The following is a 25262-nucleotide window of genomic DNA, read 5'->3' as shown; positions in this document are numbered from 1 at the left end:
CTGTTTGCTTATCTTCAGCGACTTGTGTATGAGAACACCTAGGTCTCGCTGCATATTCCCCCCTCTCAGTTTATAGCCGTTCAGATAATAATCTGTCTTCCTGTTTTTGTTACCAAAGTGGTTAACCTCATATTTATCCACATTATACTGCATCTGCCATGCATTAGCCCACTCACTCAACTTGTCCAAATCACCCTGAAGCCTCTCTGCATCCTCCTCACAACTCACCCTCCCACCCAGTTTTGTGTCATCTGCAAATTTGGAGATATTACTTGTAGTTCCCTCATCTAAATCATTAATATATATTGTGAATAGCTGGGGTCCTAGCACTGATCCATGCAGTACCCCACTAGTCACTGCCTGCTATTCAGAAAAAGACCCATTTATCCCTACTCTTTGTTTCCTGTCCGCCAACCAATTTTCTATCCATCGTAATACACTACCCCCAATCCCATGTGCTTTAACTTTACATGCTAATCTCTTATGTGGGACTTTGTCAAAAGCCTTCTGAAAGTCCAAATAAACCACATCCACTGGCTCCCCCTCATCAACTCTACTAGTTACATCCTCCAAGAATTCTAGTGGATTTGTCAAGCATGATTTCCCTTTCGTAAATCTATGCTGACTCTGCCTGATTCTACCACTGTTCTCCAGGTGCTCTGCTATAAAATCTTTGATAATGGACTCCAGAATTTTCCCCACTACCGACATCAGGCTGATTGGTCTATAATTCCCTGCTTTCTCTCTACCTCCCACAAACAGCAATGTGATAATGACCAGGTAATCTGTTTTTAGTGATGTTGATTGAGGGATAAATAGTGACCTGGATACCAGAGATAACTCCCCTCTTCTTCGAAATAGTGCCATGGGATCTTTTACATCCACCTGAGAAGGTAGTTCGGGTCTCGGTTTAAAATCTCATCTGAAAAATAGCACCTCAGGCAGTGCAGCACTCCCTCAGTACTGCACTGGAATGCCAGTCTAGATTTTCGTGTTCTGACTCTGAGGTGAGAGCATTACCAACTGAGCCACAGCTGACAACTTGAGAGCAGCAAGACTCCTCTTTACCCAATCAGATGATTCTTGATTGTCAGCCAGCTAGCCTTTTCTTCCCCATCTCCAATAGTTTTAGATCTAATAAATAGGTGTTCAAAGGAAATGGGAAAAAACACTTTTTTCATGCCCCCATGATTTTCAGCAGTGTCCTGGAGATTAATCTTCAATTCCTGGAGACTCGAGGCCAATCCGGGATGGTTAACAGCTCTAACTGCGTAGAAGTTGGTTTGCAAAGCATTGTTTTCTTTGGGCGTAAAATTGTTGCAGAAGATACGAATTTAGTAGGGGACAGCCTGCATCCAGTCTGCACTGGAGTTGGTCTCATTGCCAAATTCTCAAGGTCCATCTTTTAGGTGTCCCAGACGAACAGCAAAAAACAGGCACTATAACCTTGAATATGTAAATCAGGGGCCTAACACCTGTCGAAGGACTTCTTTCACAAATTGATCACCTCAAGATTGTCCAGCAGCAACCAACCAAAGTTAAGTTTCAAATGTTTTCTCCCCCCAAAAGAACAGCTTCCCAAGGAACCAGGAGGAGCAATTGGTCGCAATCCCCAACCCCCATTCGTGAAGTTACCTGAGGGCTGCTGATGGAGTGGTATGCAGCACAAAATTGGTTCCTTCTGTCACGTGAGCTGCCTGTGGAAGAGCAACCAGTGGAGGTGGCTTGCCCCAATTTTATAGGTGAGGTCCAGGTGTTCTATTCCAGCTAGTCAGGCACCGAAGGATAGAACTGAAGCCTAATTTTTACACACTTATAAGAATTTATTTACCGCGACACACATTACAAGCATGCACCTCCAAACTCAACAACCACAGTTTCAATCTGCTCCTATTTATAGGAGCACTAGTGAATCCCCAGTTAATGCCTGCCACCTGAATATAATTAAACAGTCAATTAATACACAATTAACGCCAGGGCCCAGCATCTGTTGATCCTCAGGTTTCTTGCTTTGGACGCATGCGTAGAGTCTGGGCCTGAAGATGAGCTTAGGTTAATATCTGCCCTATTATCTTCTTATGCTCTGTCCCTGTCTTGTTTCCACTTGCTGTAACATTATTGGTTCCTGTCGTGAATTAAGTGATTTGAAAAGGCAAGAAAGCTGATTTATACGACAGTGTTACTTACTTAAAATATTTTTGACTGCTAATTAGACAAATTAACTTGTTAAAATATAAAAGGGAGACTGGATAGTCAGATTTTTATTTCCAACCCAGAAAAGAAGCTGTGAAAATAATTGTTCAAGACCTCCAAACTGATCGGAGAAGAGAGTGCCATCATATCTGCACCTTTTGTTCCAATGGGAAGATAAATCAAATAAGACATATTTTGGCGAGCGCTTAACTTTCCCTTCTGCATATTCAATTAGTGCTCGGTGTCTCCTAGCAACTCCATCCATGGAGACATGCAAATAGCATAAGGATTCATACAAGGTGGGTGGAACGTTTGCTGCCAGGTTAAGGTATTGCAGGGCTCCAGGTATAACTGTTGCTGTGCTGAAGAGTTTGGAGTCGTAGCCCTGTGAAAGAAATGAGCTTTTCGCACTTGAGGGGACAGAAGGCTTAAGGCAACCAATATTTATTCTGAAATAATAAGTATCCTTTTCTTTACTTCCTTCAGATGCTTCAAATAATGGTGTGATGTAATTCTCGCATATATCTGTAGTTCAGCCAGACCCTGACGACACTGTGCTGTATGCTACATTATGCAAGTGGTGTTGGTGGTGAAGATCAAAACAGTGAGATTTCTGATCCTTTGGGTAATGATTTATCTGAAAAGATGTAACACTTAAAGCCAACAGCTCTTGGAAAACTGTATGACAGTTTTCAGTATTCCTGAATCTCCACGCTTGGGCTTCATCACCTGAGAAGTCCAGGGTGCATGCAAGGTCAAAGGAGCGTAATTTTTGCAAGCAACAGTTGCTGCTGTATGTCACCACCCTGAATGGAGTTGAAAGTGGTTGAAATATGCTATCCGTGGCATCTGTTTAATGTTTCTGTATATGTATCTTGACATCAAAGTAAGTATGGCTGTAATTTGAATGGTTCCATTGTGCGGTCTCACAGTCCCAGTAAGATTACACATCAATTATTTTGTAACCCTTTCAGCATTCTCCCCTGCAGTTAGTTCAGCAGCCTTATAATTAAGAGAAATGTCACAAAGATCACTTCATAAATGCCTGGGGAGATGTGCTGGAGTTTCCTGTACTGGATTTGACAGTTTTGCATATGATAGAAACACACAATAAGGACGGGTGTGTGAAGTGCAATCAGCGCAGGGAGAAAAATTCACATAGGCATAATTGCTGTTTATGACATATTTGAAACCTATAATTTCAATAGCTTTGCTGTTTGCAATTCATTTTTTTCTTTGTCGTGCCACAGTCCCATTGTATTAAAGAATATAATCTATTTGAGTTTAGCCAATGCTGAAACAAACCCAAAGGGAGAAATACCGGTAGAGATTCAGAAAGGGAACTTTATGGTCCCCATATGTTAAAATGCTGCCACTGCCAACAGCCTGACTTCAGAGGCAGTGCTGGAACATAAACAAGGTGTTGCTACTGTTCCCAAGGGTGCACGGAACCATCCCATCTACTGGTTGTCTTCCTGGGCTTAAGGCTCCAGCCAACAAGTCTAAATTATGCAATTCTCTACTGGTGTCGCCTGCTTCTCTTCCGGTGATTGCATGGACAGGAATGTGGCTTGTCTGTACCTTTTTAAAAATTTATTAATTCACTTGGCGTCGCTGGCAAGGACAGCATTTTTTTGCCCATCTCTTATTGCCCTTGAGAAGGTAATGGTGAGCTGCCTTCTTGAACTGCTGCAGTCTGTATGGTGAAGATACTGTCAGGGAGGGGGTTCCAAGATTTTGACTCAGTCACAGTGAAGGAACGATGATATATTTCCAAGTCAGGATGATGTGTAGCTTGGAGGGCATCTTGCAGGTGGTGGTGTTTCTATGCAGCTGCAGCCCTCGTCCTTCTAGGTGGTAAAGGTGGCGGGTTTGATAGGTGCTGTTGAAGGAGCCTTGTCGAAACCTTGCTGTTTGGCCATGAGGTAACACCTGTTCGAAGCAGCTAACTTGAGGCTAAACTGCTCAGATAGCCGTGGAGAAGCCATGTAGCTTCTGCAAAAGATTGAGGAGATGCTGTAAGTGCGTAGCTGAGCCGTTTTCTCCTTACCAGTTGGGTAGAAAATAATTCCTTTATTTACAAACATACAATTAGTGATGGACAGGAAAAGACTGTCCATCTAGTCTGTCTCAACCATTTGAATAGCTTGTGCATCTCAATATATATACACTCTCCACCCAACGGAAACCATGCAATCACCTGGGTGAGGTGAAATATCAAATAAAAATCCAGGCCATTTGGGGAAATAAAATCTATTTGTACTTACCTGGATCAGCTCTTATCTATGTGTATGGCACTTGCTGATTTATTTACCTTTTTTACGCAAAGACCCTATCAGGGTGGACATGGCTTTGACTCGATGGGAAGGATTTTGTGTTTTGGGTCGGAACCCCGACATCGGTGTTAAATATGGGTCCCGACCCCATATTGTTTCAGGAGCAGACACCCGACCCTGATTCTGCCCCCAATCCGGCCTTCCCCAAAGTGGCTCGGGGGAAAGGTGTGGCCAGCACACCTCCATTCGACCCCCATTCTGGGATAAAATTTCTGCCCCATGTTTTTTGTTTTTTTGCACGAACAAGAAGCTATAGATTTCAAGCAAAAACAAAACACTACAGATGCTGGTAACCTGAATAAAAATGAAAATGCTGGAAATACTCAGCAGGTCAGGCAGCATCTGTGCAGAGAGAAACAGAGATAATGTTCTGAAGTTTTGGAACTCAATGTTTAGCTTGACATGGCAGAATTACAGTTTGCCTTAATGAGGTGCTATGCTGTATCTATCCTTCTAATAGGAAGAATTTTTTTTCTTAGTGATGATTGTAGTGAGCTGCCTCTTTGAATGGTTGCAATCCATGTGGTGTTGGTACACCCACAGTGCTGTTAGGGAGGGAGTTCCAGGATTTCAGCCCAGTGACAGTGAAGGAACGGCGATATATTTCCACTCAGGATGGTCTGTGGCTTGGAGGGAACTTTCAGGTAGTGGTGTTCCCATGCGTTTGCTACCCTTGGTCTTCTGGTTGGTAGAGGTCGTGGGTTTGGAAGGTGCTGTTACAAGAGACTTGTATATGGTACACACTGCTGCCACTGTGCACGGGTGGCGGAGGGAGTGAATGTTTAAGATGGTGGATGGGGTGCTGATCAAGTAGGCTGCTTTGTTTTGGATGGTGTCGAGATTCTTGAGTGTTGTTGGAGCTGCACCCATCCAGGCAAGTGGAGAGTATTCCATCACACTCCTGACATGGGCCTTTGTAGATGGTGGACAGGCTTTGGGGAGTCAGGAGGTGAGTCACTCGCAGCAGAATTCCCAGCCTCTGACCTGCTCTTGTAGGCGCAGTATTTATATGGCTACTCCAGTTCAGTTTCTGGTCAATGGTAACCCCCCAGGATGTTGATGGTAGGCGATTCAGCAATAGTAATGCTGTTGAATGTCAAGGGGAGATGGTCATTGCCTGGCACTTGTGTGGCACGAATATAACTTGCCACTTATCAGCCCAAGCCTGAATGTTGTCCAGGTCCTGCTGCATGCGGGCATAGGCTGCTTCAGTGTCTGAGGAGGTGAAAATGGTATCAAACACTGAGCAATCATCAGCGAGCATCCCCACCTCTGACCTAATGATGGATGGAAGGTCATTGATGAAGCAGCTGAAGATGGTTGGGCCTAGGAATTATATCTTTGCAGCTCAGTGGTGGGTATAAGATATATTTTTAAAAAGTTATCTGATGCAAAAAATGCAGCTGAAATTCCATGACGTACATCCCACTGCAGAGGCCATAACATCATATCTTGGAGATCAGAACAATAATGTTATGTTTGCATTGAATATGGATGGCTCAGAATTGCAACAGATGCTTTGGAGAAGGCTCAGAGCAGAACTCAGAAAATCATTTGAAATGTGTGCTACAATATTCTGTTTATTCTACGGCTGATTTTTTTGAGCTCAGCTTTCCAAAAATCCACATTGACTTCTCTGCATATGAAGGATGAGTTTAACGAAAAGTATCCATGTGCTTCAAAGATGTGCCAGTTATTCCTTAGTGTCCAAAATTTGAGTTTATCTCAGTGCTGCAAATAGAATGATTTTGTAAGTTAGTGACAGAATAACAATAAATACATCTCAAACCTCCCTAAAAATGCTATTTCAGTAATAGTGCATTGTATTCATCGTGTATTGTATAGAATATTAACTATGTGATTTAAAATCGCACAACAGGAGTGTCAAACAATTAAAGCATCCTCTTAAGGACTGGCAAAGAACAAGAAACATTTCAAATACTCAGGGAGAAATGGTTTACTTGCTTAGTTTAATTACTTGAATGCAAATTGTTACACCCCTTTGAATTAGTAAACCAGTACTGCAGGGAAGTGATTGCAAATTATATCTTTATCAACAGATTAACATCTTAATTTTGCATGTGATGAGTTTAAAAAATTGATGTCAATTGATTTTTAAAAACTGCTGGATGAATTGGCAAGTTTACCTAAGATTTGCTTAGATTATTTTTTAATCTGACGATGCTTTTAACAGACCATGTCAAATGACATACATTAACAGGGTGAACTATTTTCCTGTTCATAGTTGTCTTGACCCATTTGTTTGCGGTTGTTCATCAATTCAGTGCTTAATGCAATACAGCGTATAAAGATTGTGCTAGCGTTCACATGACTAATACTCTGAAACACAGCAAGGCTCTGAGCAGCTCCAGTCTACGCACAGTCGGTTCCCAGCTGACAGACAGAATGTGGGGTGGGTTTTGTCACCAGACTTCTTCTGGATTTTGCATGCCCAGATATATTTGCAACTACTCCGTGCCCAGGAACTTGCTGTTATTTTTAGGATTCTGGCAGCTAAAGCATATCGAAACTGGGTAGTGGAGGGCTGAAAGTGGGGAAATATGAAGTCTTTGTTGAATGCCTTAAAGATAGAAGGTAAGCAAGCTGTGCAAAAAGAATATTCTGGTAAACGTAAGAAGAGATCTGGAATTGTGATAATGTAACGTTCAGATTTTAAATGAAGAAATATTTCACAATTACTTCTTCATATTCCATTTTTACTAGATGTTTGATCAATATTCAGTTTGATCTTCTCATGTTTGTGAGTTAACTGAGCACGGCACATTTTTCTCTGTCATGAAACTCCACACATTACTGGATTTGACACCAAATGCTTGCAAGTCATTGATAAAAAGGGGAAAGAGACTACTTCTTGCACGATTACTTATTGTGATTGATGGTCACAGTTATATTGTCTTGCACTATCTCAAGAGATTAAATAATACTGTAACTGCGAGAATTAGCTGGGAAAATTGTGGCTTATTATTCGTATACCTGCTGTGTAACAACAGTTTCTAATCAGTGAAACAGGATTGTTAAATGCTTGAATGCAGGCATGTAATGTTTTTGGCAGGTCAGCACCCAATTCGTTCATTCATTATAATTTCATTGGAAGAGAAGAGTTAAATTTAGCCTTTTTAATCCATACCTGACATTAATAGTCAAATAAGATTGCTTAACAAGACTGTTCAAATGTAAAACCCTACAGTGTGGGACATTCTGAATACAGTACTGAATTCAATAAAAAAAATTATTATAACAGATCCCAAAATCTTCAGAGGGATATAAGTTGATTGTTATTGTTGTAGAAAACATGATGGTAATGAATAGGAAGCTTTCTTTCCTCAGGGATTATCATTGACATTTTTTGTGCAAATCTAAATTTAAGTGTGACCATCCCAGTGCTTTTTTTTAAAGAAGAGAGGCTTGATCAATAATGCAGTGTTGATCCAGAGAGCTGATCACTGGCGGAAGTCCTCTGGCACTGGTGTGTGACTGTGATAGTTAGCATGTGGATTAATATATGTAAAAGAAAGCAAGACACCCACATACCTGATGCCCATGCGTTACAGAGCTGGAAAGACATATGACTTTAAGTAGAACGGAAGTCAGTTTGAGGAGTGGAAGAAGCCCCTTTTAACAATAATACCGAAAATTAAGAATCTTCATGCAGTTGAACATTGCTGTCACAAGGGCAAATAGAAATCTGTCGAAAATGGCAAAAAAAACTTGTGGATTGAGAATGCAATCCACCATGGGACTACCTGATACTGCACCCACCTTCGTATCGATAACATCCCGACTACCAATCTCAACATTTTACCTGAAAATGCAGCAGAGAACAATACTGGCGTTTTCAGGACATTTCAAATTGACTGCTTACTCCTGATCCAACTGTGTACCAAATGAAATCTTCACTGATTCAGAGATTTGAGAAGTGACCCATCCTCTGGAAGGCTACGGAAGAAGCAGGGCTGTTGGCAGCAGCTATGGAATTTTGCTTTCACTTTTGATTTATGCAGACAGACGAGATGACCATTTTGAATGATGCAGCAGCCATTCCACTGACTTTGCTGGTGCAGGTGGGGCTGACGGTCACTTTCAGTGTGGCACCGGCTATTTTTTTTTTAAAAAAGCACCCACTCCAATTGGGCAAAGATTCAAAATGGTAAGATTGAGACCATCCAATCAGCTACCTGTGACTCTCCCCACCCATCCACTTGCCCACCCGGTCAAACTTCCTCTAAAGCTTCCTCTGCCCTCGCCCTGAACATGTCTCTTTCCCCAGTTCCTTTTACTATTTCCCCTCATGCTCTCTCTGAGCTTATTTTGTCCATGAGACCTATCTCCTGCTCCCTTCACCCTATTCCCACTTAACTGCTGATCACCCAACTTCCCCTCCTGGTCCCCATGTTAGCTGATATTGTTAACGGTTCTCTCTCTTCAGATGCTGTCCCGCTCTCCTTTAAATCTGCCTCACCACTCCACTCCTCAATGACCAACTCTTGTCCCCACCGTCCTTGCTTACATCTCAACCTCCCTTTCCTCTTCAAAGTCCTTGAACATGTCGTCGCCTCCCAAATCCGTGCCCATTTTTCCTGGAACTCCAAGTTTGAATCCTTCCAATCAGGTTTCTCCGCCCCACCACATTACTGAAACAGCTCTTATCAAAATCACAAATGGCATCCCATGTGACTGTGAGGAAGGTAAACTATTCCTCCTCATTCTTCTCAACCTGTTTGCAGCCTTTGACAATTTTAATTGCTCCACCATTGGTAACTTCCTTCAGATGCACTCAGCCTTGTAATTCCCTCCCTAAATCTCATCGCCTCTCCACCTCTCTTTTTCCTTTAAGATGCTCCTTAAAACCTATCTCTTTAACCAAGCTTTTGGTCACCTGCCCTAATACTGCCTTCTGTAGCTTGGTGTTTAATTTCACTTTCTGGCACTCCTGTGAAGTGCTGTGGAATGTTTTATTACCGTTAAAGGTGCTTTATAAATACATGTTGTTGTTGTTGTTGTTGGCAAGTCTGATTTCTTCGCTTTTTAGTATTTTAAAGCTCTGAGATTAGACGAATTCCAACAGAGATAATGGAATGAATCAAATTCCACGGAAAAGCCTATCCCAGTATTCCCAGTAACCCTAGCTGTTGAAAAGCAGTGGATGCTTCTTGTCAGAGATTGATCCAATTTTGGTCTAGATTTCTACACTGGCTTGAAAGATTCTGCCAGAATGAAGGGAAAGGAGGTTGGTGTAACAAGATTCTACTGTATTCCCTACAAAGAAACACCAGTTACTTAAGGAGTGTGAGTTTTACCTTTCAAACGCAATAAATGTTCATCTTCCTTCCTCTCCAGAGACATCCTGGGATGTAGTTCCATGGGTGCTGGTTTCCCTATGCTCTTGTGTGAACCTAGAAGAACAACAACCTACATTTGTATAGAACCTTTTTAACGTAGTGAAACGTCCCAAGCCGCTTCACAGGAGGGTTATCAAGCAAAATCTGTCACTGATCCACATAAGGAGATATTAGGGCAGTTAGATGACCAAAAGCTTGGTCAAAGAGGTGGGTTTTAAGGAGTGTCTTAAAGGAGGAGAGTGGCAGAGAGCCTAGTGGGTGTCGACAGGTAATTCTATCATGGGGTGGGGGATTGGGAGGGGTTTTTCTTTCCTCAGCTGGATATACCTTGTCTGTATACTTGCAGCTTAGACTGGGTAACAGCTAAGGACTGAGAAGTCTAGCTCGCGATTGTTTTTTTCCTCTTCCTGGATTAGTGATGATGCCTCCAATTGCCATGCCCCTACTGCTGGCTGGTCAGGATTAGATTACTCAACACCAGCAAGGAACACAACCCTAGACCTTCTTGTATGGCCTAGTACCACACTGGGCAGTGTATTGTTGCTCATCAGGACAGTTATTACAAAAAGTAACAGCAACACCTAACGTAGGGACATACAATCCTATTCAAGTAATCCTATTCAATTGTTAGATATTTCCAGTACTTGGTTTGCTTTGCAGTCAGTCTGATTGAACTTTTTTTTTGGTCCATTCATGTTCCCCTGTTAATTTTTAATGTTATAAAGAGACTCTTGAAATTGTATAAAATCAGCCAGGAAATTCTGGGGAATACCATTTGTATTGACCCTCTGGAGCAACAACCAACAGTGCAGTAATAAATGGTGCTTTGATGTGTACACGTTAGTATGAATAATTGGACTCAAGGTGTAATTGTATACCTTTACAAGCTGTTATATGTATATTTGAATTGAATTGTCAATGTATGCCTGCATTAAGTAGAATTTAAGGAGACAATATTTTAGTGGCCCAATATCTTAAGTATTTGAATGTGAGACTCCCAATTGGTGGCTTGCAAATACAGATTTCAATCCTACTTCCAAAAATTCATTTGCATCAGCAGAGTGAAGATTTCCAGTCTCAGCCAGACAAGGAACTGGAGCAATGTTTAATGGTGAGCTGTTGTACTGGGAGGAGCAAGTAGGAGAAGCTGACATTGTCCGACTTATTACACTGGAACATGTACACTCCTGCCAGTTATGGTGAAGCCCATGGTGCAGACTTGGCCAGGTTCTATGGTTAATTCATGGCCAGTGATCTATGTGGTGAGAAGGGAAAAAACCTATAGTAAAAGGGAAAGAGAAAGAAAATGCCTGAAACACTCAGCAGGTCGGGCAGCATTTGGACATTTATCTGATGTATGTGGACACTTATTGCCGTTCTTTCTTCATTGTTGGGTTGAAATCCTGAAACTCACCTAACAGCACTATGGGAGCACCTTCACCACACAGACTACAGTGGTTCCTGAAGGGCAACTAGAGATGGGACAGCCTAGCTAGCATGGCCCATATTGTGAGAATGCATTTTCAAAGAGCTTGTGGAAAGAACAGAAAAGCAACACAATGGAATTATTGTCAAAGTTGGTCTCACCCAAAATTTAACTCATCTTAATTCCTCTCCACAGATGCTGACTAACCAGCTGAATGTTTCTTGAATTTTCTATTTCCATTTCAGATTTCCAGTATCTGTAATCTGTTTTGTCTTTTGTCCAGTAAAAGGCAGATTTCTTAGCAAATAGTCATGATCACATATTACAGTGATCACAGGAGATATGGAGAGAGGACATTGCATGCTTAAACACTTCCGTACCAAGAGTTGTTCGGGTTTTAGAAGAGGATAAAATCGGGTTAAAATGTAACCTTGTCTCAATTTTCTTTTTCCTATACAGTGCCATTTCGAGAGGCACCGACTTACTCAAATCGGAGAAGGGGACCTCCAAGCACACTCTCTGCGCCACGGGTCCTGCTCCGTTCAAACAGTGACAACAACCTGAACATTAACAATATCCCAGACTGGACGGGGAACACTTCACACCGAAGCCTTTCGCCACAACTACTGCAACAGATGCAGAACAATCCCAATGGCACTGTAAAAAGCGGGATTGGTACCCATGGCTCTCGAAGCCGTTCGCCATCCCTGAATAGGATTGGAGAGGAAGTTCAGAGGCTGCAGCACAGGCAAATCAGGTACGGAAACTTCGCTGCACAGAAAGGTATCTTCCGTTTTAATTGTCATATCATGTTATGGACCTCGGATAAGAGAGGCAAAAAAAAGCAGAAGGGAAGATGAGGAGAATTTTTTTAGCGCAGCGAGTTGTTAAGATCTGGAATTCAGTGCCTGAAAAGGAGGTGGAAGCAGATTCAATAGTAACTTCAAAAAGGAATTGGACACATACTCGAAGGGGAAAAAATTGCAGGGCTGTGGGGAAAGAGCCAGGGAGTGCGATGAATTGTATAGCTCTTGTCTCCTGAAGAGCTGGGACAGGCTCGATAGGCCGAATGGCCTCCTTCTGTGCCGTAGGTTCTATGATTTATGATCTCCCCATTTTTTTCAGTGGGATCACCCTTGTGTACTTGACCTCATTCCTCTCCCCACCACCTGAGGAAGCCAAAAAATAGAATCACATTAGACCAGTAGTCAATTCAGGAGTTCTGTCTCAAAACTTCCTCTGCAACCCCTGGAAAGATAATGAGGCAAGATCTGGAGGCGCCAATCATGTTAGTTATTTACCATATAGCTTGTCTTGGTTTCCATCTTCCATGATCTAGTAGTTTTCCAAAAATGCATTTAATATTTTCTTGAAGGACTTACTACCACCTCCTAATGTTGTTCATCTTCCGAGAACACTATAACTTCTAAACTCTCTGTGCATTTTTCAATGTAAGTACATGTCCATTAGTTCTGCCCAGCCCCCTTGCTTCAAACCATCTACTGCTGTTCTATTAATGCCCTTAATAATAATCTAAATACCTGAATCAGATTCCTCTAAGCTTACAGCATGCCATCAAATCCAAACCCAAGACAGGAAGTCTGTCTCCAAGCTCAGTGCATTTACATTGGTGATCATCCTCATTGGCCTCCTTTGTACCTGCTCTGGAACTCCAGTGTCCTTCTTGAGGAGGGTGGGGGGGGGAGCAAAATTGTATATAATACTTCAAAAGAGGACTCAACAAGGCCCCAGTTGCTACTGATATATCCAGGTAATGCAGCCTACGTTTGCTTTGGTAAGCAGCCTTCTGACATTGGAACTTTTCAGGACTAGTCAACAATCCTTCCAAGATTCTCTCTCTTCCTGTCACCTTTAGCCTATAATTGAATATTCTCTGGTTTAGAAATTGATTTGTGTTGGTTTGCCAGGAATGATTCCTCTGCCAGAACAGGCAGATATTGGGCCTCGGGCCTCATTTAGATGAGACCCACGAGCTGCAGTATCCTGTGGGCATCACCAGGCAGCATGCTGGCAAAGAGCATTTCAATGTCGAGCTGTTGCATTGCCAGCGGTGGACGTCAGGTAGGTCCTGGAAGAGGGGGTGTTGATCGGGAGTAGGTAGGGGTGGGGGGGCACCCACAGAGGGAAAGTGGCAGTGATCAGGAGAAGGAGGGGACATTGATCAGGATGGGGGGGGGGGTGCGGGGGGAAGTCAGTGATGGGGAGCGGAGGGGCAGTGATCAGGAGAGGAAGGGGTAGTGATTGGGAAGGGGAGGGGCCAGAGATCAGGAGTGGACAATGAACAAGTGTGAAAGGGGCAATGGCCGAGAGAGGAAGGAGGCAATGTCCAGGAGGGGGAGGGGCAGTGATTGGGAGTGGTAGGGGCAGATTGGGAGGGGCAGTGATTGGGAGGGGGAGGAGTCGGTGATCAGGAGTGGACAATGATCGAGTGTGGGAGGGGAAATGAATGAGAGAGGAAAGAGGCAATGCCCAGAATGGGGAGGGGGTGTGATTGGGAGGAGGAGGAGAGTGATCAGGAGGTGGAGGTGTCAGTGATCGGGAGGGAGAGGGGTCAGTGGGAGGGGGAGTGGTCAGTGATTGGGAGGGGCAGTGATTGGGAGGGGTAGGGAGCAGTGAATGGGAGACGGAGGGGGAGGGGTCAGTGCTTGTGGTGGAAAGGGGGAGGGGTCAGTGATCAGGGGAGGGGTCAGTGATTGGGAGGGGGAGGGGTTAGTGATCAGGAGGGGAAGGGAGCAGTGTGGGGGACAGAGGGGGACGGGGGCAGTATTGGAGGGGGAGGGGGCAGTGATGGACAGAGGAGCGGCAGTGAATAAGAGAGGGTGGGGCTGATTGGAAGAGGGAGGGGTAAGCCATGATTAGAAGGGGCAATAATCGAGAGCTCCTTGTAAAACTGTAAAAGTTTCTACTGGTATGTAAAAAAGGAAGAGATTTGTGAAAATAAACATGGGTCCCTTACAGGCTGAGACAGGAGGAATGATAATGGGGAACAAGGAAATGGCAGAGGCATTAAACAAATATTTTGTACCTGACTTTACAGTAAAAGATACAAAAAAATCCTGGAAATAATGAGGAACCAAGTGCCCAGTGGAAATGAGGAATTTATTATTAGTAGAAAAGAAATAGTACTGGAATAATTAATAGGACTTCAGGTTGACAGATCCCTTGAACCTGGTGGCTTGCATTCTCAGGTTTTGATATGAATTCCCGAGGTTCTAGAACAGTCCCTAAAGAATGGAAGGTAGCAAACATAACCCTGCTATTCAAGAAAGGAGGGAGAGAGAAAATGGAGAAATATGGGCCAGTCGGCCTGACATCATTAGAAGGGAAATGCTAGAATCTATTACAAGGGGCGTGGTAACTGGGCACTTAACAAAATCATAATGTGGTTAGACAGAGTCAGTATGGATTTATGAAATGAAATCGAGTTTGACAAATCTGTTAACAGTTTTTTGAGATTGCAACTAGCAGAATAGATAAGGCGGAACCAGTGGATATAGTGTATTTGGATTTTCAAAAGGCATTTAATAACAGTAGAGGTTATTACACAAAATTAGAGCTTGTGGGATTGGGTAATATATTATCATGGATTGAAGATTGGTTAATGGGCAGAAAATAGGGAGTGGGAATAAATGAGTCATATCCAGGTTGGCAGGCTGTAACCAGCGGGGCACCGCAGCAATATACAATCTATATCAGTGACTTAGATGTGGGGATGAAGTGTAATATACCCTTGATGATACAAAGCTAGATGGGAAAGTAAGCTATGAGGCCACAAAGAGACTCCAAATATATAGACAGGTTAAGTGAGTGGGGAAAAATATGGCATAATGTGGAGAAGTGTGAAGTTATTCACTTTGGAAGGAAAATTAGAGAAGTAGAATATTTTTTAAATGGTGAGAAACTGGGAAATGTTGGTATTTAAAGGGCTCTGGGTGTGCATTTACATGAATCACAGAAAGTTAATATGCAAGCACAGCAATTAATTAGGAAAGCAAATGGTATGTTAGCTTTTGTTACAAAGGGATTGGAGTATAAGAATAAAGAAGTCTTACTACAATTATATAGGGCCGTTGTGAGGGTATAAGGAATGACATACATGCCTTAGAGTCAGTGAAACAAATGTTTCCTGGGATGAGGGGATTGTCCTATGAAGAGAGATTAAGTAGACTAGGCCTACATTCCCTGGAATCCAGAAGAATGAGGAGTGATCTCATTGAAACATAGAAAGTTCATAAGGGCTTGATAGGGTTGATGCTGTGAAGATGTTTCTCCTGGCTGGGGAGTCTAGAAGTAAGGGTGATGGTCTCAGAATAAGGCCTTTTAGGACTGAGATGAGGAGAAATTTCTTCACTCAAAGGGTTGCAGATCTTTGGAATTCCTGACCTCAGAGAGCTATGGACGCTCAGTCGATGAATATATTCAAGACAGAGATCGGTAGATTTTTGGATACCAGTGGAATTAAGGGTTATGGAGATAGTGTGGGAAAGTAAAATTGAGGTGGAAGATCAACCGAAATCACATTGAATGGTGAAGAAGGTTCGAAGGGCTCCTGTTCCTATTTCTTATGTTCTTATGAGAGAACGGAGGGGGCAATGATCAGGCAGAGACCTGGGGAGGCAGTGATCGAGAGTGGGGGGGGGGGGGGGGGTGGTGGGTGCTTAATGATCAGGAGGGAGATTAGTGATGCCAGTAACAATCTTTAGCACTGCAGTGGGGCTGGAAGAGGCCCTTCTGCATCTCCCAACTCCACATTCATTTATAAAACGTACCTACAAATTCCCTCCAAAGAAATCATGAAAACGGACACCCCCCCCACTTCTTTAATTTTCCAATGGCATCACTGGCACAAGCAGAAGTAAATATTTAGTTTGACTTTTATTTTCATTTCATTTGATCTTTGCCACAATGCCTACCGTTTCCCAAACTTCTCATTGGAGCCTTCAACTTACTATTGGCCATACCGGCAGGCGAAAACATTGCATTTGTCTGAAACCTTCTCTCTCTGCTTTTGAGAAAAGTCTGTAACCCAGTTAAAACAGCAGAATGAGGAATATCAAATAAATGTGTTTGTGTTAAGCGCTCATTCGTGAAGAACACATCGGCCTAAATTTTATTTTGGCGGCCAGAGTCCTGGCAGTGGGCTGGAAAGCGCGGGTGGGGGTTGGGGGCCTTGGCCATTTGTTGGACCCTCCAGCCAAATTCAACGGCAGGTAGGCAATTAACAGCCCGTCGGGGCTGCCATCCCGTTTAAAGGACAAGTTCCCCCCCCCCCCCCCCCCCCCCCCACCACCAAGAGCTGCCAGCCAATCAGAGGGGGCCCTGTCACAGGGGTGGCCATCGCTGCCAGGGGATCCCTCCATGGGCCATGGATTACCCAGAAAGAAGGGACACCCCCCTCCATGTCCCCAAGCCTATTAGAAGGCTGACAGTGGCAGGCTCCTCCAATGTTAGTTAAATGGGAGCAGAGGCATTAAGTGACCTTTGATTGGCCCTTGAGGCCTTCCTGTGCCAATTTTTCTCCCCCTCGCCCCCCCCCCCCCCCCCCCCCGCCCCCCCTGCCCCCACCTCCCATCCCATCTCCAAGGGTCGGATAAAATTCAGCCCATCGATCTTGAGACTAACCTGCTTAATCTATGCATTACAAACCAGGACATTGAGACGTCTTCTTTCCGCCTGACGGAATAAGTTGAATTTGTCATGGGAATTGATGTTTTCATCACTTTACAGTTTTTTTACTGAGCCCTTAAATTCACTGCTCAAATAAGACGAGTAGGAGCAGGCCAAGAATAGGACTTTGGAACACACCTTGTGAGACCATGTGGTCATGGGTGAACAGGCCATGGCAGGAAAATACACTGGCTGTTTCTGCCATCTCAGCACAAAGGCAGGAAACTCGAGGCTTTTGAGATCCATGGCGACAATTAAAAAACTCTGGTCCAACCTGAGAGTTGATAGAAAGCTGTGATCTGCTTGTGGTCTCTGTGCTCCTCCAATTTTGGCCTCTTGTGCATCCCCTATTTTAATTGCTCCACCATTGGCAGCCGTGTTTTCAGCTGCCTAGGTCCTAATCTCTGGAATTCCCTTCCTAAACCTTTCGGCCTCCTTTAAGACGCTCCTTAAAAACTACCTCTTTAACCAAAATTCTGGGCATCTGACCTAATATTGCCTTCCCTGGCTTCGTGTCTAACTTTGCTTTATGGTGCTCCTGTGGTGCACCTTGGGATGTTTCCATTACATTAAAGGCGCTATATAAATAAAAGTTATTGTTAGTTAAAAGAGAACCAAGATGCATTAGATTGTAATTTCCAACGTTACAAGACTGACGACACTTCAAAAGTATATATTTGGCTGTAAAGCGCTTTGGGACGTCCTGAATTTGTGAAAAGCACTATATAAAACCAAGCTGTTTTCTCTTTTTATATGAACAGTCATCGTTTTCTGTCTAAATTATACTTATTAATAGCTTTGAAAAGCCTTTATCTCTGTGAGTTCTGACGGTTTATGAGTTGACTGCTGTGAATAGAATGGTTTTGTTTGTATGTTTAATGACTATGTAATTCTAGATCAAGCACTGTGCCAATTAGTGGCAGAGGTTTTGCTGTTGGAACTAAGAATTGGGTTGGACTAGATTCCGTCAGTGCCACCTTATCCTTGAGCTTTATTTTGACATTAGTCAACCCATCTCCTGTGATGGCTTCTTCAGCTTTGATGACACAATCTCCTTCAGTGTGCGCAAGGTTCCTTATCTATTTATTGCCTCTTGGTGACACTGGTGGGTGCAGGTGGGGTTGGTAGGGGGGTGGGGAAGGATGATTACCCTGGCAGTGTGAGACTTCTGCCCAACCCTCAATATCCACCTCAATCTTGAAACTATTTTCGTAGATGACAGAAAACAGTTGAAATGCTCAGCACGTCCGGCAGCACCTGCGTGAAAGAAATAGAGTTAGTGTTCCAGGTCAGTGACCTTTCATCAGAACATTGTTCTTATGTTCTTATTACATATTACATAAGAAATAAGAAGAAGAGTCAGACATTTGGCTCATCGAGCCTGCTCTGCCACTCACTCAGATCATGACTGATCTCCTACTTCAACTCCACCTTCCTACACTATCCTCATATCCCTTGATTCACTTAATATCCAAAAATCCATTGATATCTGTTTTGAATATACTTAATGACTGAGCATCCATTCTAGATTCTCCATTCTATCTGCTCCAGACTCTTTCCCTAGTTCTAGACCCACCAGCCAGGCGAAACATCCTCCCATCATCTACCCTGTCAAACACCATAAGAATTTTAAGCCACTGAATGTCAAATATCAGGTGGCACTAATAAAGAAGGTGGTCAAGTTCAAGTGAAGTTTATTGTGTCATGCACTGATGTCGTATCGTATTAATGTAATACACAAATACATTACAGTTAAGAATTAAATATGCATGAGCTCGCTCTTAATTGGATTACGGCCATCAAGTGTGAGACCGCCAGTGTGAGTTTTTTTTGATTCATTCATGGGATGTGGGTATTGCTGGCCAGGCCAGCATTTATTGCCCATCCATAATTTCCCTTGAGAAGGTGGTGGTGAGCTGCCTTCTGGAACCGCTGCAGTCCATGTGGGGTAGGTACACCCACAGTGCTGTTAGGAAGGGGGTTCCAGGATTTTGACCCAGCCACAGTGAAGGAACGGCGATATAGTTCCAAGTCAGGATGGTGTGTGACTTGGAGGAGAACTTGCAGGTAGTGGTGTCTCCATGCATCTTCTGCTCTTGTCCTTCGAGGTGGTAGAGGTCGCGGGTTTGGAAGGTTCTGTCTAAGGAGCCTTGGTGCATTGTTGCAGTGCATCTTGTAGATGGTACACACTGCTGCCACTGTGCGTCGGTGGTGAAGGCAGTGAATGTTTGTGGATGGTGTGCCAATCAAGCGGGCTGCTTTGTCCTGGATGGTGTCAAAAGAACAAAGAAAATTACAGCACAGGAACAGGCCCTTCGGCCCTCCAAGCCTGCGCCGTTCCAGATCCTCTATCTAAACATGTCGCCTATTTTCTAAGGGTCTGTATCTCTTTGCTTCCTGCCCATTCATGTATCTGTCTAGATACATCTTAAAAGACGCTATTGTGCCCGCGTCTTCCACCGCCGCTGGCAACGCGTTCCAGGCACCCACCACCCTCTGCGTAAAGAACTTTCCACGCATATCCCCCGAGCTTCTTGAGCATTGTTGGAGCTGCACCCATCCAGGCAAGTGGAGAGTATTCCATCACACATCTGACTTGTGCCTTGTAGATGGTGGACAGGCTTTGGGGAGTCAGGAAGTGAGTTACTGGCCACAGGATTCCTAGCCTCTGACCTGCTCTTGTAGCCACCGTATTTATATGGCTACTCCAGTTCAGTTTCTTGTCAATGGTAGCCCCTAGGATGTTGATAGTGGGGAATTCAGCGATGGTAATGCCATTGAATGTCAAGGGGAGATGGTTAGATTCTCTCTTGCTGGAGATGGTCATTGCCTGGCACTTGTGTGGCGCAAATGTTACTTGCCAATTATCAGCCCAAGCCTGGATATTGTCCAGGTCTTGCTGCATTTCTACACGGACTGCTTCAGTATCTGAGGAGTCGTGAATGGTGCTGAACATTGTGCAATCATCAGCGAACATCCCCACTTCTGACGTTATGATTGAAGGAAGGTCATTGATGAAGCAGCTGAAGATGGTTGGGCCTAGGACACTGCCCTGAGGAACTCCTGCTGTGATGTCATGGAGCTCAGATGATTGACCTCCAACAACCACAGCCATCTTCCTTTGCACTAGGTATGACTCTAACCAGCAGAGAGTTTTCCTCGATTCCCATTGACTCCAGTTTTGCTAGGGCTCCTTGATGCCATACTCAGTCAAATGCTGCCTTGATGTCAAGGTCAGACACTCTCACCTCACCTCTTGATTTCAGCTCTTTTGTCCATGTTTGAACCAAGGTGGTAATGAAGTCAGGAGCTGAGTGGCCCTGTCAGAACCCAAACTGGGTATCACTGAGCAGGTTATTGCTAAGCAAGTGTTGTTTGATGGCACTGTTGATGACACCTTCCATCACTTTGCTGATGATTGAGAGTAGACTGATGGGGCGGTAATTGGCCGGGTTGGGCTTGTCCTGCTTTTTGTGTACAGGACAGACCTGGGCAATTTTCCACATTGCCGGGCAGATGCCAGTGTTGCAGCTATACTGGAATAGCTTGGCTAGGGGTGGGGCAAATTCTGGAGCACAGGTCTTCAGTACTAACGCCGGAATATTATCAGGACCCATAGCCTTTGCAGTATCCAGTGCCTTCCGTCATTTCTTGATGTCACGCGGAGTGAATCAAATTGGCTGAAGACTGGCATTTGTGATGCTGGGGACTTCAGGAGGGGGCCGAGATGGATCATCAACTTGGCACTTCTGGTTGAAGATTGTTGCAAATGCTTCAGCCTTGTCTTTCGCACTGATGTGCTGGGCTCCCCCATCATTGAGGATGGGGATATTTGTGGAGCCACCTTCTCCAGTTAGTTGTTTAATTGACCACCACCATTCACAGCTGGATGTGGCAGGACTGCAGAGCTTAGATCTGATCTGTTTGTTATGGGATCGCTTAGCTCTGTCTATTGCATGCTGCTTGTGCAGTTTGGCATGCAAGTAGTCCTGGGTTGTAGCTTCACCAGGTTGACACTTTATTTTGAGGTATGCCTGGTGCTGCTCCTGGCAGACCCTCCTGCACTCCTCATTGAACCAGGGTTGGTCTCCTGGCTTGATGGTAATGGTAGAGTGGGGGATATGCCGGGCCATGAGGTTACAGATTGTGGTTGAGTAGAATTCTGCTGCTGCTGATGGCCCACAGCACCTCATTGATGCCCAGTTTTGCATTGCTAGATCCATTCGAAATCTATCCCATTTAGCACGGTGATAGTGCCACACAACACGATGGACGGTATCCTCAATGTGAAGGTGGGACTTCATCTCCACAAGGACTGTGCGGTGGTCAATCCTACAAATGCAGTCATGGACAGATGCATCTGCGGTGGGCAGATTGGTGAGGACAAGGTCAAGTATGTTTTTCCCTCGTGTTGGTTCCCCCACCACCTGCCGCAGACCCAGTCTAGCAGCTATGTCCTTTAGTACTCGGCCAGCTCGGTCAGTAGTGGTGCTTCCGAGCCACTCTTGGTGATGGCCATTGGAGTCCCCCACCTAGAGTACATTTTGTGCCCTTGCCACCCTCAGTGCTTCCTCCAAGTGGTGTTCAACATGGAGGAGTACTGACTCCTCAACTGAGGGAGGGCAGTAGGTGGTAATCAGCCGGAGGTTTCCTTGCCCATGTTTGACCTGATGCCATGAGACTTCATGTGGTCCCGAGTCAATGTTGAGGACTCCCAGGGCAACTCCCTCCCTACTGTAGACCACTGTGCCACCACCTCTGGTGGGTCTGTCCTGCCGGTGGGACAGGACATACCCGGGGATGGTGATTGTAGTGACTGGGACATTGTCTGTAATGTATGATTCCGTGAGTATGACTGTGTCAGGCTGTTGCTTGACTAGCCTGTGGGACAGTTCTCCCAACTTTGGCACAAGCCCCCAGATGTTAGAAAGGAGGACTTTGCAGGGTTGACAGGGCTGGGTTTGCCATTGTCGTTTCCGGTGGTTAGGTTGATGCCGGGTGGTCCGTCTGGTTTCATTCCTTTTTATTGACTTCGTAGCGGTTCGGTACAACTGAGTGGCTTGCTAGGCCATTTCAGAGGGCATGTAAGAGTTAACCACATTGCTGTGGGCCTGGAGTCACATGTAGGCCAGACCAGGTAAGGACAACAGATTTCCTTCCCTCAATGACATTAGTGAACCAGATGGGTTTTTACAACAATCGACAGTGGTTTCATGGCCCTCATTAGACTAGCTTTTAATTCCAGATTTATTAATTAAATTCAAATTCCACCTTCTGCTGTGGTGAGATTTGAACCCATGTCCTCAAATCAATACCTTGGGTTTGTGGGTTATTAGTCCAGTGATAATATCACTAGGCCACCGCCTCCCCGATGTAAGGAATCTCCATGGTTACTGCAACAGGGACACCACAGCAGGTTGGAAAAAGTTAGCATGAGAGCAGAAAAGTGCATAAAGATGAGAAACAGAAGAACTTACATTTATATAACACCTTTCACAACCTCAGGATGTTTCAAAGTGCTTTACAGCCAATAATGTATAATTTTGAAGTGCAGTCATAGTTGTAATGTAAGAATCACAGCAGCCAAGTTGCGCACAGCAAGCTCCCACAAACAGCACTGTGATAACCAGATAATCTATTTTAGTGATGCTGGCAGAGGGATAATTTTTGGCCAGGACACCAAAATCTTTTGCATCCACTGGAAAGCCTTCGTTTTACTCTCATCTGAAAGATAGCACCTCTAACAGTGCAATACTCTCTCATAACTGTGCTGAAACCTACAGCCGAGCAAGGTATTAAGTAGGTAAGGATCTGGAGGGAGAGGAGGCTGTTCACAAGGTCTTCACTTCCCCCATTAATTCAGGGACTTTACCATTGATTCCACATGGCAGCCATGGGAAGTGGCAGTAACTGGGGCAGAGAGCTGGGGACTGGAACCTGTTCCACCATCACCGTTTTCATGCAGCGAGCGGTGAAGGAGGAGATAACAGCCATCCCCAGGGGAAGGAAAACCCAGTCAGGCTGGTGAACTGAGGGTAGGCCCTCACTGTCCAAATTTTCCGATTTCGGGCAGGGATCCTGGAGGAGAATTGCTAGGTAAGCATGGGGTCAACTTTCATATGTATGTTGATGACACTCAGCTCTGCCTCTCCACCACCTTCACCCCTGATTCCAAACTGTTGTTTTCTGTCCAGCTGCCTGTCCGAAGCTTTTGCAGCCCAATATTGGAAGACCAAAGTTTGGCCACACCACAAAGATGCCCAGGAGCCCCTGATCCCACCTCCATCGTGGATGCCCATTCAACCTCAATCCTATATTGTGCCCTTCTCATACTGAGCTGAGCTTCAAACCGAACATCCAGCCCAGTGTTAGTGAATAGATATTTCTTAGCAATAAATTTCAATGGTATTCCACACGTTAATATGGTTCCAAGGCATTTGTTGGCTTTCATTGGAATTGAGCATACAGTGGTAACTATTATTACCACCAGTTACGTATATACAATGATAACCAGTTCTAATAATAATTACACATACTCAGACTGGCAGCTATGGTTCACCGTGTTACAGGTTGCGAACTTAAGAGGATTGTTTGGCCTTTGGGAGTCAATGGAAATAAAAACGGCGAGAGTTGTAAACTGGGCTGCCGACTTGCTAGCATCCATTTTACATTATCGCGCAAAGTCAAGATCTACAACATCCTACCATAATGAAAAGTTCCAGGCTGCTGTGGCTCTGTGTGAGGCATTTTATCCAGAGATTTTAAGAACCTAGTTACACAGTAGCTACTATACTTATATCACCCAAAAACATTGAAGCCTTCGCAAAAGATCAGATCAGACCAGACCTCCTTTTCCAGAAGCGATGCTGCAATTTCTGAATAGCCGCATCTCTTTCAAAATGCACTCTCAATGCATGTCTAATGATCCCTCCAGCAACTTGCCTATGACTGTAGTTAGATGATTGTGCCTCTGGTTTCCTGGTTCTGACTTACTACCCTTTTAAAAATACAACCAGCATTTTGGCTTCTCTTCCGCCAATGGGAATGATGCCAGATCTCAGTGAACTGTTAGATGTATGGCTCAGTGGTTCGCATGAACAGCCCTCATGATGAATCAAGGACTAATCTGCTTTATGAGCCCTAATTGTATTGAGGATTGTTACACAGAATTATATAGAATATACAGCACAGGCCATTCAGCCCAGCTGGTACATGCCGGTATTTATGCTTCACTCAATTCTCCCCCCCACCACCCCCAACTTCTTTATGCTGATAACCCTATCAGTGTAACCTTCTATTTCTTGCTCCCTCAAGTGTTTATCTAGCTGCCCCTGAAATACATCTATGGTATACAAACATACAAATTAGGAGCAGGAGTAGGCCACTCGGCCCTTCGAGCCTGCTCTGCCATTCAATAAGTTCATGGCTGAACTGATTCCTCCACATTTCTACCTATCCCCGATAACATTTCACCGCCTTGCTTATCAAGAATCTATCTACCTCTGCCTTAAAAATATTCAAAGACTCTGCTTCCACCGCCTTGTGAGGAAGAGAATTCAAAGGACTCACGACTCTCTGAGAGAAAAAAATTCTCCTCATCTCTGTCTTAAATGGGTGAGCCCTTATTTTTAAACAGTGACCCCTAGTTCTAGATTCTCCCACAAGGGGAAACATCCTTTCCACATCCACCCTGTCAAGACCACTCCAGATCTTATATGTTTGAATCAAGTCGCCTCTTACTCTTCTAAATTCCAGCAGATACAAGCCTAGCCTGTCCAATCTTTCCTTGGAAGACAGCCCGCCCATTCCAGGTATTAGTCAAGTAAACCTTCTCTGTACTGCCTTCAACACATTTACATCCTTTCTTAAATAAGTACTCCAGATGTAGTCTCACCAATGCCCTGTATAGTTGAAACATAACCTCCCTACTTTTGTATTCAATTCCCCTCGCGATAAACGATAACATTCTATTAGCTTTCCTAATTACTTGCTGTACCTGCATACTAACCTTTTGCGATTCATGCACTAGGACACCCAGAACCCTCTGCTTCTCAAAGTTCTGCAATCTCTCACCATTGAGATAATATGCTTCTTTTTTTATTCTTCCTGCCAAAGTGGAGAATTTCAAACTTTCCCACATTATACTCCATTTGCCAGGTCTTTGCCCACTCACTTAACCTATCTATATCCCTTTGTAGCCCCCTTATGTGCTCTTCACAAATTACTTTCCTACCTATCTTTGTGTCATCAGCAAATTTA

General features: G+C 44.2%; 1 protein-coding gene across 11 annotated transcripts in view; it reads left to right on the top strand.

Annotated features, from left to right (window-relative positions):
* shank2b (SH3 and multiple ankyrin repeat domains 2b) overlaps positions 1 to 25262 on the top strand; it is a 1108014-nt gene that overhangs the window by 457319 nt on the left and 625433 nt on the right. For all 11 annotated transcript variants that reach the window (XM_068046566.1, XM_068046567.1, XM_068046565.1 and 8 more), the window contains one exon: positions 11775 to 12072. In XM_068046566.1, coding sequence (XP_067902667.1) covers positions 11775 to 12072 — 298 coding nt within the window. The remainder of the gene's footprint in view (positions 1 to 11774; positions 12073 to 25262) is intronic.

The sequence above is a fragment of the Heterodontus francisci genome, chromosome 14 (assembly GCF_036365525.1).
Source record: "Heterodontus francisci isolate sHetFra1 chromosome 14, sHetFra1.hap1, whole genome shotgun sequence".
Taxonomy (NCBI): domain Eukaryota; kingdom Metazoa; phylum Chordata; class Chondrichthyes; order Heterodontiformes; family Heterodontidae; genus Heterodontus; species Heterodontus francisci.
Note: the sequence above shows the minus strand (reverse complement) of the source record. Positions and strands in the feature narration are given on the sequence as shown.